The sequence below is a fragment of the Phaethon aethereus genome (genome assembly GCF_964289735.1).
Source record: "Phaethon aethereus genome assembly, chromosome: 4".
Taxonomy (NCBI): Eukaryota; Metazoa; Chordata; class Aves; order Phaethontiformes; family Phaethontidae; genus Phaethon; species Phaethon aethereus.
The window spans coordinates 17,069,840-17,085,867 of record NC_138578.1 but is presented as its reverse complement, the minus strand read 5'-3'; the positions used below and the strand labels follow the sequence as shown (position 1 = coordinate 17,085,867).

General features: G+C 38.7%; 1 protein-coding gene across 2 annotated transcripts in view; it reads left to right on the top strand.

Annotated features, from left to right (window-relative positions):
• Positions 1–16,028, top strand: part of NR3C2 (nuclear receptor subfamily 3 group C member 2) — a gene marked incomplete at both ends in the record, with an annotated part of 207,464 nt that overhangs the window by 114,574 nt on the left and 76,862 nt on the right. For both annotated transcript variants that reach the window (XM_081999312.1, XM_081999313.1), the window contains one exon: positions 1,444–1,583. In XM_081999312.1, coding sequence (XP_081855438.1) covers positions 1,444–1,583 — 140 coding nt within the window. The remainder of the gene's footprint in view (positions 1–1,443; positions 1,584–16,028) is intronic.

The window sequence follows — 16,028 nt, the reverse complement described above, 5'->3', positions numbered from 1 at the left end:
AAAACTAGTAAAGCTAACAGACTAGCGAGCAGACAAGAGCAGGAATACTATTTGGAACATTTTGATTAGCATCTGAACGTTGTCATTTAAAAAGACATTTAGATTTGATGTTACAGTAAAGCTGCAGGCCAGGAGAGTTGCGGTCCTTGATCTAGAGTGACATTTGTGCTGTGCCCCTGGATAAATCACTTGGCCTCTGTATACCTATTTAAAGGAAGATAAAAAATTGGAAAAAGGCAAAGGGTGCATACTTGAAATTTCTTAAGCAATCTGGTTATCTTATATTTGAATTAAGACTACCTGTGAACTTTGTTTCCCAATGACTGACTGACAAATAGCCTGTGACCTGCAATTTGGACTATCAGATTATTTCACCACTGGTATAAAGTCTTTTAGGGTTGTTTTTGTACTTGTTTGGCAGCATTCAGAGAGATAACGTATGAAGAAATGCAAGAGGCCACGTTTACCTGGAGAACAGAGGCTGTGTGGAGGGAAAGACTCTTCCCTCGGCTTCCAGAGGCGTGGGAGGGATCCAAAGCTTTCATCTCCTTCAGTATCTGGCACGTTTCTCCGAGCGTGCCGATTACATTAGGATGGCATTTCCAGTTCCCGGGGGAAGAAGGGAGGGAGGAGACTCACTGCACCACGGGAAGTGAGTTGTTTTTTGAAGAGCGCTGTCTTGTAGAGTTGCCAGTGGAAAATATTTCCTAAAGACACCTTCAGAGAGTCGTGGTTTTAAGAAACGGAACAACAGAAATGCCACGTTTTTTAAGAAGGTGGTAGTTGGTTGAAGCTGGGTTTGCAAGATGCATCAATCTGCAAAACTTTGGGATGGTTTCTGAACCTCTGGTGCTGCTTTTCTGACACCTACAGTTATATGGAAGGGTTTTCTGCACATGCAGAATGTAAAAAGGCTTCAAAACTTCTTCGGAAGTAAGCTGCTAAATAACAGAAATATTAGATATATGCTCAAGGACTACTGTAGTGGTAAGCAGGAATGTGGACGGGAGAGTGCGTACCACTTCACTGCGCTATTTCATCAAATGGTCTTGCTGGTTTCATTACAGGTATTCCTTAGCTGTAAAGGCTTGAAACAAACAAAGAAAACTTATAGGTCTTGGGTCAGTGCCAGAGTGGTTTGTTTGTTTGTTGTTTATTTTCAGTTTTAATCATCTGCTACCAATAAATTTCACTGCCCTTGTGGTAACTTCTCGCATTAAAATTGATATATTATGGGTGTTTTAAAACAGACAATAAAAATATTGCACTTACTAATTAAAGCAATTCGTGTATTCAACCAGGCACTGCCAGAGAGTTGTGGTTTCCTAATTGTTAGGTGCCTTGAGCAATATACCTGTTAGAAATTCTTAATTGAACTTTGTGTTATGGCCAGTGTCGTTTTGAAATATTCATAGTTGTTTTGTTTTGGTTTTTTTACTCCAGCTCTTCATTGAGAAGTGTATCAACTGGATCTTCAAGACCTTCCAAAGTGTGTTTGGTGTGTGGAGATGAGGCATCTGGATGTCACTATGGGGTGGTTACATGTGGCAGCTGTAAAGTTTTCTTCAAGAGAGCAGTAGAAGGTAAGAAAACACAACAAAAAAAATCAACAAAATACATGTGGGTTTGAGTTTTTTACTAGAAATAGACACACACACGCACATATGTCTTCCTATGTGTTTTCTGCTGTTGCTAAGATTCTGTGGTGTTAGTTTGGGGGGGGGGGGGGGGGGAAGTTGAATGAACTCCAATTACGTGTGGTATAACTTATGTAGAATATGCCAGGATGGTCTGCAATGTATACCTTCTATAGGATGCCTTGTTTTGCTTCATGCCACTGCTGCATCAGGCTTCTCCACCCCTCCAAGTGGATTTTTGTAATTTTTAATGGACACAGATACAATTGATGTAAATGTACTCCTGTTTCTCCTGTTCTGGAGGATGGATACAGTTGTCTCATCATGCTTTGGCAGCCTTATATGACAATACAATTCACTCAATTGAGTTATATCCCTGTGGATACCTCCAGGCCTTTCAACTCAGTAGTGTATTTCAGCAACAGAGAAGTGGCTTTACAGTACTGTGGTAGATTGATGAGGAAGCAGGAATTGATTGTGGTGCTTTTCTTGGTGTTCATTTTCTTCATTAAGGACTAGTACTTTCATGAGGACTTTATTTTGACAGCTTTATCATCACAGGAGTGTTTTGCTGACATCTCCCTGTTTTATGTTAATTATGGTATAGCTAGTCTTTCCTGGGCATCTCAGTAGAAAAAAGTTAGGATCACTGAGTGCTACAGGACCTCTGGTAGGTGTTGCCTCTGTGTGACTTGGGTTATTAGGGTAAAAGGAAATGTTTGACCCTCACAAGTAGACTTTGTAAGCAAGTTCTTCAAGTGATAAAAAATAAATTTTTAATAACCTCATAAAGCATAGGAGAGTGTGGCCTGTAAAGGACACAAATACTGTATAGGTTTTCTGAAGTCTTTGCTGATGAGTAGCTGTTCTACAGCCACTGATGAAGCAGGCAATATTTATTTTCACAAAGAAAAAGGTAGAAGGAAGAAAATAAGCTCTTAATATGCTGTCCAGCTTGTGCACTGAGTGAGGCAGTGTGTGATGTGATTAATTTCTTCTTTGATCATTAAATCTGCTGCTGCTGGCAATAAGGATTTAGCTCTCTGTTTAAATAGACCTGGAGGGTTCGTGCGTCATTGAAGCTAAGATCTCATGTAATATCTCTCTATCAATGTATCTATCTATCTATCATCAAAAGTGTCAATCTAATTGAAGTGAACTTCCCAAAGTTACAAGGACATGGAAAAGGTTTTCCCCTTCTGAAAGCATTTTCTCTTCCTGTTGTGCAATAGCTGACCTTCATTCCCTAACTTCTTCCTTGAGTTTTTAGTTGCTTAATGTAGCACGTGAACTGGAAAAACCTTACTTTTTTTCACTGAGTGATTTCCTCCACCTGCTTCCATGCTACATCATGGATGGGTCTTCAGACATCCGTGTCTAAGCTGGCCTCTGAATCATGAGGTTATTTTTCTTGTTGTGGTGAGGTTTTGAGTACACCTGCACATGCCACATAACCTTTTGTTATCTTCCTTCCCCCTTTCCTGCTATCCAGGAAAGCTTCTTACCCAGTCTTGAATCACTGCAAGTTCAAGGTACTGTGTACCTGCATTTACCATGCCCCTCTCTTTTGATGTCCTTTCTGACATAATCTGATGACTATACCTATCCAACTTTACAGGAATTTATGAAAAATTACCAAGGATTCCCTTTAGGAGTTAACAAAGTAAGTAGTGAGACTACATTTCCAAGCCTTGGAAGCCAAAATCGTTACTCTCTAATCAGGCATAGAAATACTTTTTAAAAATGTAGTTAAAAGTAAATTTTCAGTAATTATTGATAACGAGTTAAGCAAAAAACCTGAAAAAATGGAAGACGGAACAACCCTGTCATCCCTAAAAATTGAAGGTAGGAGTTTTAAATTAGCTTAAAATATATTTTTTAGCGTTATTATATTAACATACAGGTTCCTACCACTGGTATGTTAAGACTGTCTAGACTTCTACTTGGTATGGACGTGACTCTGAGCTCTTGATGCTACCAGTAGCATTGTTGTTACGCCAACACTGAAAATTTGGATTGCACTTTTCTGTTTTTTATATATGTGTGTGTATCTATGTGCATAAAAGTACATTGTAGAGTATTAACCACAAAAGGACCATAGCAAAAACATAATATACACTTTGGCTCCAAACATCCTGAAACTATCATGTGAAGAAAAATTTGCATAGGTAGTTTTGTAACAACAAAAATTTTTTTATAGAGTTGTCATAAATTTTTCAGTTGGATACATGACCAATAATACACCCCATCCTGAGGTTTTCTATTTTAAATTAAATACTTGTAGTAGTAACTCTGTATCATAAGTTCCTGAGAGTGTTTTTAAAACTATAATAGTGCATGGTATAAATAAGTCAAAGTTGAAGAAGTACCTTAAATGTAGATCCTGGGCATACCTGTCTCAGCTCTGAGCTAAAGCCTTGTTCTTTACCTAAGTGCTTGCAGTCTTGTCTTTATTACAAAGAAAAGAGTAAAACTCCCTCTGTGAACATAGAAACAACTTTCTGGGGAATTTATAAATACAGTGGCTAATTTATTTGCATAAAAATGAATTGTTCCCTCTCTATAAGATTGTAGTGAAAAAAGAGATTCCTCAAGCTTCATTCACCATTTCCCTGAAATAGTGTGTTTAGACTTTTTTTAAAGACTTATGAATATTTTTTCAGTTATATTTTACACACATTATGTGTGCACACACACACACATATTTCTTACTTGATCTACTAAACATTCTTCAGTAGAAGATGACACAAGAAATCCTGTTCTTTCCAAAATGGCCTCTTCTTGCAGCTCTTACTAACTATGGTAGCTACAGCTGGTGCCATTTTCACAGAACCACACAATGGCTGAGGTTGGAAGGAACTTCTGGAGGTCACCTGCTCCAACTCTCCCTGCTCAAGCAGGGCCACTAAAAGCTGGTTGCCTAGGACCATGTCCAGATGGCCTTTGACTATCTCAAAGGATGGAGACTCCACAACCTCTCTGGGCATCCTCTGTCAGTGATGTGTCATCTTCACAGTAAAAAAAGTGTTTCTTCATGTTCAGATGGGCCCTCCTGTGTTTCAGTTTGTGCCCTCTTTGAACGGAGCAACTCTTCCCCTTGAAGGGGAAGAGGATTTTGGTCATTAGCTTCTACTAATTAACTGAATGTTCTATTTAGTTAACTTTAAAAGTTACATACTGATAGTCTCTCAAAAGATATGGTGGGATGGAAATCGTGGGAGAGAATAACTGGTGTTCAGATGGAACGACAAGAACAAGTGATCCAGTTGAAGATGTCACTGTTCATTGCAGGGGGGTTGCACTAGGTGACTTTTACAGGTCCCTTCCAACCCAAACCATTCTACGATTCTGTGAAGTGGGGAGACAAATTGTGTCAAAAAGCATGGAAACAAAGAGAAGAGAGATTTGAAGAGAAGGACTGCTACTTACTACCCAACTCTTTGGGTCTTGGGTAGAAGTACTGACATCAGCCCACCTGGAGCAGCTTTTGAGTGCCAATTCCTTTGCACTCCTCTGAAATACTATAAAACAGAGGGATTGTAACAGAAAAGAGCAATTGCATTGAAATTTGAAACAAGAAAGTACACAACGAAGAAACTGAAGCCTTCTCTTCCAAATCTAAATCTGATAATTGTATTCCTAGTGAAACTTATTTTGGGAACTTGCAGGAAATGTCTAATGAATTTATGAGGAGGAGAGCTGTAGACCAAAATAAATACTAAAATGAGATTATTGGCGAAATTTCAAAAGTAATTTCAGATGGAATTCATTACAGGGATGTAAATTATGAAAGTGCAAAATTTTGGTATCAAGTAAGCATGAACTTTTTGCTGACTGACTTGATGAACAGGAGTCTGGTATGACGAAATGTGATTGTCATTAATATAAATTTGATATGCCTTGCAAACATTAAAATCCTTTAACCATAAAAGTGTTCATAAATGGTGTCACTCCAAAAGTTAAGACATTTGTATTTATAATGCATTTTTACTGACTATAACTATGTTGTATAATTATCTAAATTATGGATATGGCCAGTCATAAAGTTATTTAAACTTTAATTTATGATCATTAATATAGTAATATGCTGAAAATGTACTATACTGTGGGGGAACCTAAAGCACCTGGCCAGTCTTGTCTTCTCTTTTTTCACTGAACTTTCTCATTGAACTTAGAGCTTTCTCTAAGGAGAGTAACAGGCTTGAAGTCAGAAATCACAGCTGTTCTTGTGTATGCTTTGCATTTTTAGTCTTCATTTGTTCAAGTTCCAGACAGGCATGAGGTAATCTGTCCTAAATCAAAATTTATATCACTTCTTAAGTTGCTAAAGTTAATCTTTCATTCTTCCTTTGGCTTGAAGGTAAGAAAAAAAGGAAGGCATTTTTTCATCTAAAAAGTACTAAAAACTACCCCAAAAATTACTATCTTCTTCCAGTTATTTTGCATATTTGCTGGAAGATTTTTGGCTACTTAAAATGTATGTACTTAAATGAATAATTAACAAATTATATCTATTAGTTATAGGAAAGCTTGTCCTTTTTTTAAATACAAAGAGGTGGTGTTCAGTAAATTTCAGATTTTGCTGTTGACTTCTGCTCTGGGAGGTTCACCTTAAAGCTAGTTCTGCTATTTTAAGTTGGCAACACAGACCTCTTTTCACCTCTGAAGTAGAAACACAGTCACAGCAACAGAAGCTTCTAGGATTGCTTTTCTTTTTCACCTGAACACTTGCTATTCGCCTATTTAAAGTAGGGGGATATGTGCTGAAGGAAATGTTTCAAGGTCTAATCTGATGCCATCTTTCTTAAATGGCCTCCTGGATATAGCAAATGTGCTGCGCGTCTCAGCAAGCAGCCTAGTAACAAAGAAATTCTGCCTCTGCGATGTGTTTTAACAGCAGGTTATCCAAGACTTCAATAGTTGAAGGGATGAAATTTCTTGTGTAGCAATCTGCAGGGACTTGGGTACAGCTGTGGGAAGTGAGGTTGCCTCAAAGATAGTGTTACGGAAAAGAAGTGCCATTCTTTATCTCCTCTTAAGCCTGGCTGCTCTGAAAACACAGAAACAAAACAACTTGGGCTGCAAGATTGAGGGTCTGACCCACCAGTTGGGTGGTTTGCCTGGGGAAACTCCCAGTCTTCCTTGGCAGGCACCGAGGCTGGTCTTTTTGCCATAACCACAGGGATCCAGCAACCTTCTAGAGACTCATCTTCACATGAAGGATTGCAAGCTATTGCCAGCCTAAAAGTTCACTGGTAGATAAATTCACTTTTTTGGCAAGTAAAGGCACTGTGCAACCATTTAGCAATGGGCTAGACGCATAATATCCCAGGGATTCTTTTTTTTGGAAGTACTGTGTAGTCTCTGCTTCCACAAGGCTGCACAAGAGGGAGAGTGATATGTGTAACCTGTTTTTTCAGAAACCGGTAATCTTCCAATGGTTTCCCATACACTGTAAGTGAAAGCAATTCCCAAGGCTCTACATTCTCAGTAGAAGATAAAGCCTCTGTGTGTGCCTTCCTAAATTTTTTCATTGGAATTGAGGTGGAAAAAATATCAAGGTATGAGAATTTAAATACTGGCATACATAGCACTTGAATAATTTCCTTAATTAGCATAACTTAAATGTTTATAAAATACTGCTGGTGAACAGGGAAGTTTCCCTTATTTGTCATTTAAAGAAGCCATATTTTTTATGCTGTAGAAGCTGAAATTGATACATCATAGAAAGGTGTTTTCCATACCATTTTGCAGTGTATACACCCATGAATTTTCTAGGTCTGTATTACTAGAATTAATTATACATACAGTTCTTCACTCTCCATTTTTCTGTTCATTCACTGTAATGGAGTCAGTGTTTTTCCATCACAGGCTGCAATTTTCCTGTTATCCCCTTTTATAAGGTCAGTGGTCTCTCTAAATTCAACATCACTCAGTATAGATGTCCATATGTTTTCATAGAAATTTCTATGTGGGATTTCAAGTTGACTCTGTTCCTGACCTATTGCAAGAATCTGTTTTACAACCTATCAAACAGAAATATTAGGTGAAGAGCAGGCAGATGGGTGATCTGCTGAGGGCAAGTGAGCTGGTCAAATTCATGTAGCAGCTGCTACTCTTACTTGATATGCTATGGTTAATAGGTGTAAAATAAAATTTAAATAATTAAGTCGTCATAGGTTTGAAGCTGCCACCAACCTTCCATGCTTTCATAGATACACAAAGGATTTTGCCTGGTTTTCTCTCTGGCAAGCAGCATTGCTCAGAGAAATGAAGTCTTCATTCCTGTTCCTGGTTGGCTTTAATCACTAGGAGGTGGGTAGGAGGAAGGAGCTAGAAAGGTTTGCACTGGGACCACAAAAAGGAGTAAAAAAACCTCAAGCAGCAAGAAGTGTGACACGAAGTAAAGATTAATAAAGGATGAGGCATGTATTGCAACGTAATATTTTAAAGCTGGGGAGAGGTGGGATGGGAGGAAAAGCTTTCCTTGTGGCTCTTGGAATATGTGGACTGCGTGAGAAACCCCAACTGACGTTCAAGAATAAATGCTGGATGCATGTTAAATGTGGAGTGCAATGCTAATAGAGCAAGCATACTGTGGTAGTGTTTCGGAAAGGAGGGCGTAGGTTTGGGAACCATCTAGGTGGTACGGTGTCTTGGTTGTAAAACAAACAAAGAATGGGTGAGTTCAGTAAGCTGCAGTGCCACAAAGAACCACAAGTTGGTTAATGGCCGGGAAAATTATTTGGAAAAATACCTTACATCAAGGAAGCTAAAAATCTGCATTCATTCCTTTCCAAAAAGCATTAATAACTTCTTCTGTCCCCCAAGACTTTCCAACATTTGCAGTTTTTTTGATTGTAACTATCATTTACTCTGTAAGCGGGTGTGCTGTAGAGAGGGAGAGATGAGTACAAGGATCAGAATTAAAATATGGGCTGCTGTTGAAAAAACACTTGCATGATGCTAGGAGGTCTGCGTGCAACTATTCTTCTCCTGCACTCTTTTGTTTGTCTTTTGTTTTATAAATACAAATTTCTAGACTGCTTCATCTATAAAATAATATGTTCATTGGCTGATAGCCAGCCTGCACAAGCGCACTATGCAGTAAATAGTACATGTATGCAGTGGTAAGGTTGATTTATCTTGGGTAATGGCCTTCCATTGCCACAAATTCAAGCCTCACACGTTTTCATGTGCTTATTTTCTACACTCTTACAAAAGAGGGGAAATTTTGGCATTCTTATGATGTGCCAGGGAACGACGTTGCAGTCTTCTTTTTTTTCCAGTTGTTTTCTTTAACATATCACAAGGTAACATTCCAGTAGATCAGTCTTCATGGAGATGGGATGGCCCTGTGAATGCATGCTGATTTAAGGTAGCCATGAGTATTTTGGCTAACTAAAGTTCAAATGTCATAGCCATTAGTTCAGTGTTTTCTTGAATACTTCAACTGCCTTTTCTTTAATAAGGAATGAATTTTTTCCATATGCCGCATAGGGAAGGTAGACAGGGTGCTTCCTCGGAAATTAATCTTTCAGGTAATAATTCCAAGATGGCTGAGCCACTTGTGTAACATAGTTCCACAAAATCTGTATGTTCAGGTGCACCAAGTATTTAAAGCAAATGGGGAAGTATTCACATCATCATGGTACAAATGATGCTGGGAACGCTGCTGTGGAGTACTGTGTATACTTCTGGTCACTAGCGTGTTAAAGACAGTTTGATTCAGAGTCAAGTAAACACATGAGGAGAACTTCTGAAATGATCTGGGGAATAAAAATTTATCTTATGTCAGGTGACCAAATGCTTTTAGCTTTTTTTAGCTTACCCAGAAAGAGTCTGAGTTGGGACATGATTGCTGCCTACAAATATTTCACAGTTGAGGAATAGACAACTGAAAGGGAGGAGAATTTATTTTGTACTAAGAACTGTACTGAAATACGAGCAACTGGGTAAAAATTACATTTGTTAATTTGATATTTTGAGAAGGCTGCAAACCACCAAAAAGAGGGACTTCTAGGGGCACTTTCCTGAAAGGAGTCAGAAGGATTTAAGTACCTATTTTGAAATGGAGTGTAAGAGAAGCAACTGATGTATAGTATGATTCGGTTATTTGTGATAGTAAAGGATAAGCCAGAGAGGTCTCTTTTGGTTAATATTGTGTCCCGGTAAGGCTGGAGAGCTCATCTGACTCCAAAAATGAAGGAAGTAGGAGTAGTAAAAGAGAAGATAAACCAACTAATACGTTTTTAGGATATTCCACTTGTAATGATGGCGAATGCCCAGATCTTCACAGGGATACAGGACTCCAATTTTAAAAAATTGATGTGAAGTGCTCAGATCTTGCATAAGGCAGAATTGCTTTGCATTTGTACTAGAAGATGAATGTCTGTCTCCTGCAATGACTTTTCTCGTTTTGAGTTCATAGAAAAGCTCAGGAGAGTGAAGTCCTTTTGAAATAACTCCATCCTATCCAGCTAAGCCTCTGCAGGTACCCCCAGGCCCCATCAGGTGACCTCATGCTTGGTTATATTTGCCGGTAATCCCCTCAAGGGAGAGCCTGGCTACTGAGAAATCCTCTGTCATTGAAGTATAATTGGTTGGGCTTCTTGAACACTGTTCTGCTGGGGGGGTTTTTTGTAATGCCTAGTATAATACAACTGTTAAAGCATGAATGAACATTCAAATTGGACATAAATATATGTACAAGATCTTCTATATCAAACAGCATAAAGCATTATCAAATATCATAAACTGTCCTTAGTCAGACGCTTTAGCTCCTTACGGCTATGGTATTGCTTCTTAAGAGATACCACTTCATAAAGTGCTGTTATCTACCTGCCTTGGCAGCCTATCGAAGCAATGTTATAATTTTCACTTTTAGTAGCAAATAGCACTTCTCTTCTACAACCCTCAAGGTTCAGAAGATTTTTAGAGCCTGAAAAGGCTCTTCCAGTCTCAGGTTAAGTAGTTAAGAGCCAAAAGGGAATAATCCTGCAAGGTGCCTTCAGCGAAACAATGTTAGAGGTAAGGAATTTTGCAGTGTCATGGCTGAAAGAAATTCTAAATAGATAAAACCTCAAAATAAATCTATAAAGCCAGAAACAAAACATCTTTTTGTATTTCTTAATCCCACTTTAAATAAGAGGGTGGGAAAACATTCTCCAGATGAAAAAAATGAGATAAAATGTACATACAGATCTGTCTATAACAGACAGAGGGAACAAGGCATCTGCTAGCATCTCAGATATAAATAGAGTGGGAAAAGGTAATGGCAAATCTCCCATTGCCTTAAAAGAAGCCAGGATTTCAGCCTTTTTTTGCAGCACAGTTTAAGGTTGTTCAAGGTTGTGGGAGTGCCTCTGTTAGGTTTGAAGTCTAGGCTTAGAGTACAGCAGTTTTATCAGGTTTTTTAGAAACAGTAGAGTGCCCATGGTCGACTTTGAAGCCCACAGCTCTTTATTGTTTAAGGAGGAGAAACTCTGTAAGACAGAATTACCTGGTTTTAACTTACAAAAATGTTTGGTGCCATCTCTCAGGGCTGAGTTACCAAACCCAGTGCCCTAACAAAGGGAACGTGGGTCAGTCAGTCTATTCCCACTTATTTCAAGAGTGCTGATGATGTGGGGCTTTTGTGTGCACCTCATCCACAGTAAGAGCAAGCAGAAACAAACAGGTTTCTGTTCAGTCTCCTCAGGTGTCAGGTGAAGGGCTGCCAGGGCTGCTGACACCATAACAGGGAGCTCCGTGCTTGCTGCAGAACTGGTGCAGCGGCTCGGGCAGCTGTTGGAGTGTCCAGAGCTTTCTCTGTAGCGTGTATGTCACCTGCGGTTGTGTGGTGTAGGTGTAGCTGAAGCCCAAAGTCTGTGTTTAGGCTCTGCACACGGCAGATGAGAGCATGTGCTTAGGATTCGTGTGTGCCGTGGTTCCTGCACGGTAAAACTTGCTGATGTTCTGCTCCTGTTCACAGGCAGCATGGCAGACCCTTTCTTCTCCCATTTCAGAGCTTGGAGTGGTAGGGCTGCCTGAGGTGGTTGTGTCCTCTCCCACCCCTTTCTGCTCCTGTATGTGGGTTCTTACATTAGGTGTAATGGGGGTTTCCAGGGGTTTTGAGCTGCTTGGGTTATTTTCAGTTTTCTATTTTAAAAATATGTTGGGGAGAAAAAAATCAAGCTTGCAAAATCACAGCTAAATATGTAAATAATGAATGCTTGTGGCCTGCATGGTCTTTGTGTAATGAAGACTGAATTAGAAATCATTATATGCAGTGCAGATGAACAATCACAACTTTTTCCATTAGATCTCTGCCTTGTTCATTGAACAGATTGGATAACATTCAATTAATGATCAGCTATTCAATACCTTGTATTCTTCTCATTGTTCAATGTACGGTCCTGTGCCTTCACTGCTGATTACTGTTCATCCCTTGCTCAGAAGACATAATTACTCATTTCTTACAGAGCTTTTCTGTGGTGCTCATCACTATAATATCGTAAGTGCTTCATGAACATTGTTTAATTGATTCTTGCAATACAAGATAAGATGAGCGATTATTACCCCTGTTTACAGTTGAGGAGTTAAGACACAGATTAAGCTCAGACATACCCACTGATTTGGGGTTCATGATTTATGATATTTAGGTCCTCAGGGGGCAGAAGTACTTGGCATTTTATAGTACTTAATACGTCCAAAGAGCAATTCCAATTTATTTTACTTGCAGCTATGATCACTTAAACCAGTGCAAATCAGACTCTTGATCTCAAGTTGGATATTAATGAAACAAGGAGGATAATTAGTGATTTTTCTTGCTTATTATTATAAAGTAAATCCATGGCAAAGGAGATGCACTCCAGTTCTCCAGGGCGCTATTCAACTGCCTCAGGCATTGACTCTCTCTTTCTTCTTTAAACCTCTGTAATCCTTTATGTACTTTGTTTTCGGCAGTCCTTTTGGCTCTGTGGCCCTGACTCATCCTAAATCACCATCCACACTGTCCCCAGGATAAGGTAGAGGTCTGGAAAGCTGGGACCAAGGGTGTAGAAGACATAATGTAGTTGAGACTTCTGTTAATCTGTTGTGAGGATCAGAATTCATGTTTTGAGGTGTTGGGAAGTCTGAGATTTCTTACCTGTTCAGCAACAGCAACTAGAGCAAGGTTCCTAGATGGTGGTCATGTGCAGGAAATATTGGTGCTTCCTAGGAAAGCTACTTGCAGCTAAATAGCGATAAGGTGCCTCAAGGTCTTAGCTGTGCCTAAACGATTTGACTGAAGTGAATTTGGGAAGACTGTAATCCAACTTCTCTAGTACATACTGATACTTACATTAGAGGGAGTTTATTTTCTGGTTTCTCAAATTCATCCTTCCTTACCTTTGTTCACACACATCCCAACATGTTAAATATTTCAGTTTGAACCTTTACACTGTATAAGTTTTCTGCATAGGTAACCAAAACATTATATAATGTGGCTAATTTAACATCTTTTCTGAATATGCTGCAGATGTTTTACAGTATAATTTTTCTTTTTAGAAGCTGTACTTCTCTTCCTGTCATTTTGTTTCAACCTGCCTTCTGTAAAACTTCATCTAATACTGGGTATAGCGTTTCTTTGATATGGAAGATACGCCTTAATCACTTGGTGCCGTTAGGACTATCAAAGGCTGTGCTAATGTGCATAGGTTTATGAAAAGAGCACCATTTTGTGTGGATTAACTTTGTCCAGATAAAAGAGCATTATCATACAATCACAGAATTGATGAGGTTGGAAGAGACCTCTGGAGATTATCTAGTCCAACCTTCCTACTCAGAGCAGGTTGCTCAGCATTTTATCCAGGTGAGTTTTGAGTATCTCAGAGGGCAGAAACTTCACAGCTCCTTAGTGCAACCTGTTTGACTATCCTCTCCATTGAAAGAAAAAAAAAAAAAGTATTTTTGCTCTTCTTGAAGACAAAAGTGGCATCTGCATCCTTCCAGTCTTTGGGAGCCTCACTGGATTTCCATGACCTTTCAGAGATAATCAAGGGAAGGGTGGTCTCTTTGTGACAAGTCAGCTCCCTCAGACCTTGTGTGTGCAGCCTATGATGTCCCATTTTTTATAAGCTCCCTAAGCTGATCCTTCTCCTCCCAGGGTAAGTCTTCCTTGCTCCAGGTGTTCCCTCCACTGTTGCTTTCCCCAGCAAAAAGATCTACTTTGGATTTTAGTTGATTCTCATTTAGAAAATGCCCCTGACATTTTTCTTGCTCTACCAAATTGCTTTACTTTATGTGGATGGGCTTTGCAATCTATTAGTTGAAAAGTAAATAGCTCAGACCAAAGGAAGTGCATGCAGGAGAGGAACAGCGAAGAGTTACCCTTTCAGAGCCTAGTTAAGTGCTGAAGGAGCTCAGGCTTCTGCCTGGACCTAATGAAGATCTGCTGACTCACACCACTAGTTAATATGTGGTTGCAAGTGAGAAAGACAGACTTAAAAGCTCTGTCAAGTCTGAATGATATTCTGCCTCTCAAGATTGACTCCCATGCTTCCTAACAGATTATTTTTTCTGATTTATTAAGTAATAATTTATTAAAAAGGTCCATCTACAGATTTTTTTCAGTGGTACACCAGACGAACAGTAGTAAGAGCAAAAGGCTGTAATGGAATTACTGTTTTAGGCAGTAGGTTTTCATGTTTATTGAAACTACTCAATGAGTCTTGCCTGGAAAATAATATCTGAAGAAACTCAAAAGGACTAAATAAATGCCTCAGAAAATAAGTGTGGAAAGGTTATACTTTAGAAATTTATTCTAGAGATTTAGAACATAGGCTGACTTTCAAGTCACAGGGCGAGAAAAATACCCAAATGGAAATAGCCTCTGCAATAGAAAGACAAATCCATTATTTTAAAATACAATGTGATGTCCGTAAAACAGAAGAACAGTACAACATCGGTTTAGAAGGAAATTGGGTTTCTTTGAAACGTTTCTCACTGTTCTTGCAAGATGCCTGCAAAAGGCATTGCCATTTGTGTGTTACTGACCGCTCTGATACAGACTATTTTGAACTCTTGTAAATTAATGCTTCACACCTTTTCCAGAAAAAGTGTCATTACTATATCAGCATTAATGCAGATGTATCAGATTTCTACATCTTGTCTAATTTGCCTTTAATTTTTCCTGATTCTTGCTGAAAACTGTATCCAGAATAGTGGCATCTTCTCCACTCATTTCCCATTCATGGCATATTTGCATTCATGTGGGCTACTACCAGGCATAAGAACTAGAGCATAGTTTTCTCATTTGTACCTGCCTATTTATTTTACTTTGACTGGAAATTGGTTTATGTTGCACACTAGTACAGAAGAGGACTGGACTTGATATTTTGTACTTACTGTTGCAAAGCCCACTCCCTCATTTCTTTACATGTAGCAAATAACTAATGCAGCTCCTGTGTTGGAAGTAGACATATGACAAATGGTTCTTGCAACGTCAGAACAGAGCTTATTACTGAGCAGGGTGATGGATGATATTTAAAAAAGTAATGTTACTTTCTTAGGGAGAGACGGTAAGATACTGTGTGTGGGAACAGGTCAGAACAACCGAGCTGTAACTTCTTCTAACGGGAACAATCTAAACTGCACTTTGAACATTTTCAAACCTTGTGCATGCTCTGCATAAGTACTCTTGCTAAGACTTTTCTTCGTTAGGCTGGGACAACATTTTTAATTTAAAGCTAATGCCTGTGGGGAAGAAGTGCAGTACTCCACTTTCAAAATTTGGGCATTTATGCAATTTTTCTATAAACATTTTAGGAATCTAACTATATTATTCCATTTTTGAAAGGGCATTTTTTGTCTAGGGTATTTAGCTGTAGATGAGTATTATTCTATGTATTTTCACAGACTTGTTCTCTAATTTTTTTCTAAGAATAATTATATATTTGGAGCTAAGCATTCAATTATTTATTCATCCATTTTACCACGTGGACTTAACAAATGGACTTGTGTTAGCCTATATACCATATCATGCATGCAAATTCCACTCTTAACAATACTGCTTGAAATTATGTAAGTGATAGGTGCTAATTTTCTCTGATACAACAGAATGATAATGATGGACTATTGGGGGGGAAAAAAATAAGTACTACTTTAGGTTGTGTGCACTGGCATACTAAACTATTCATAAAATTTTAAAAAAGTAATGAAAAGACCTATTTAAAAATTATGTCTTTTACTTGCAGTCTTTTTAGTAATATACATTCATTTGTTTGGGGGGAGGGCAGTTGTTAATGACCTCATATGCAAGGTGCACACAGCCAGGCAGTTGAATTCTAGATATTGAAGTGTTTTATAGAGCCCTGAGAACTACAAGTGATATTTCATATTCCCATACTTCTGCAGTGTCATCATGCA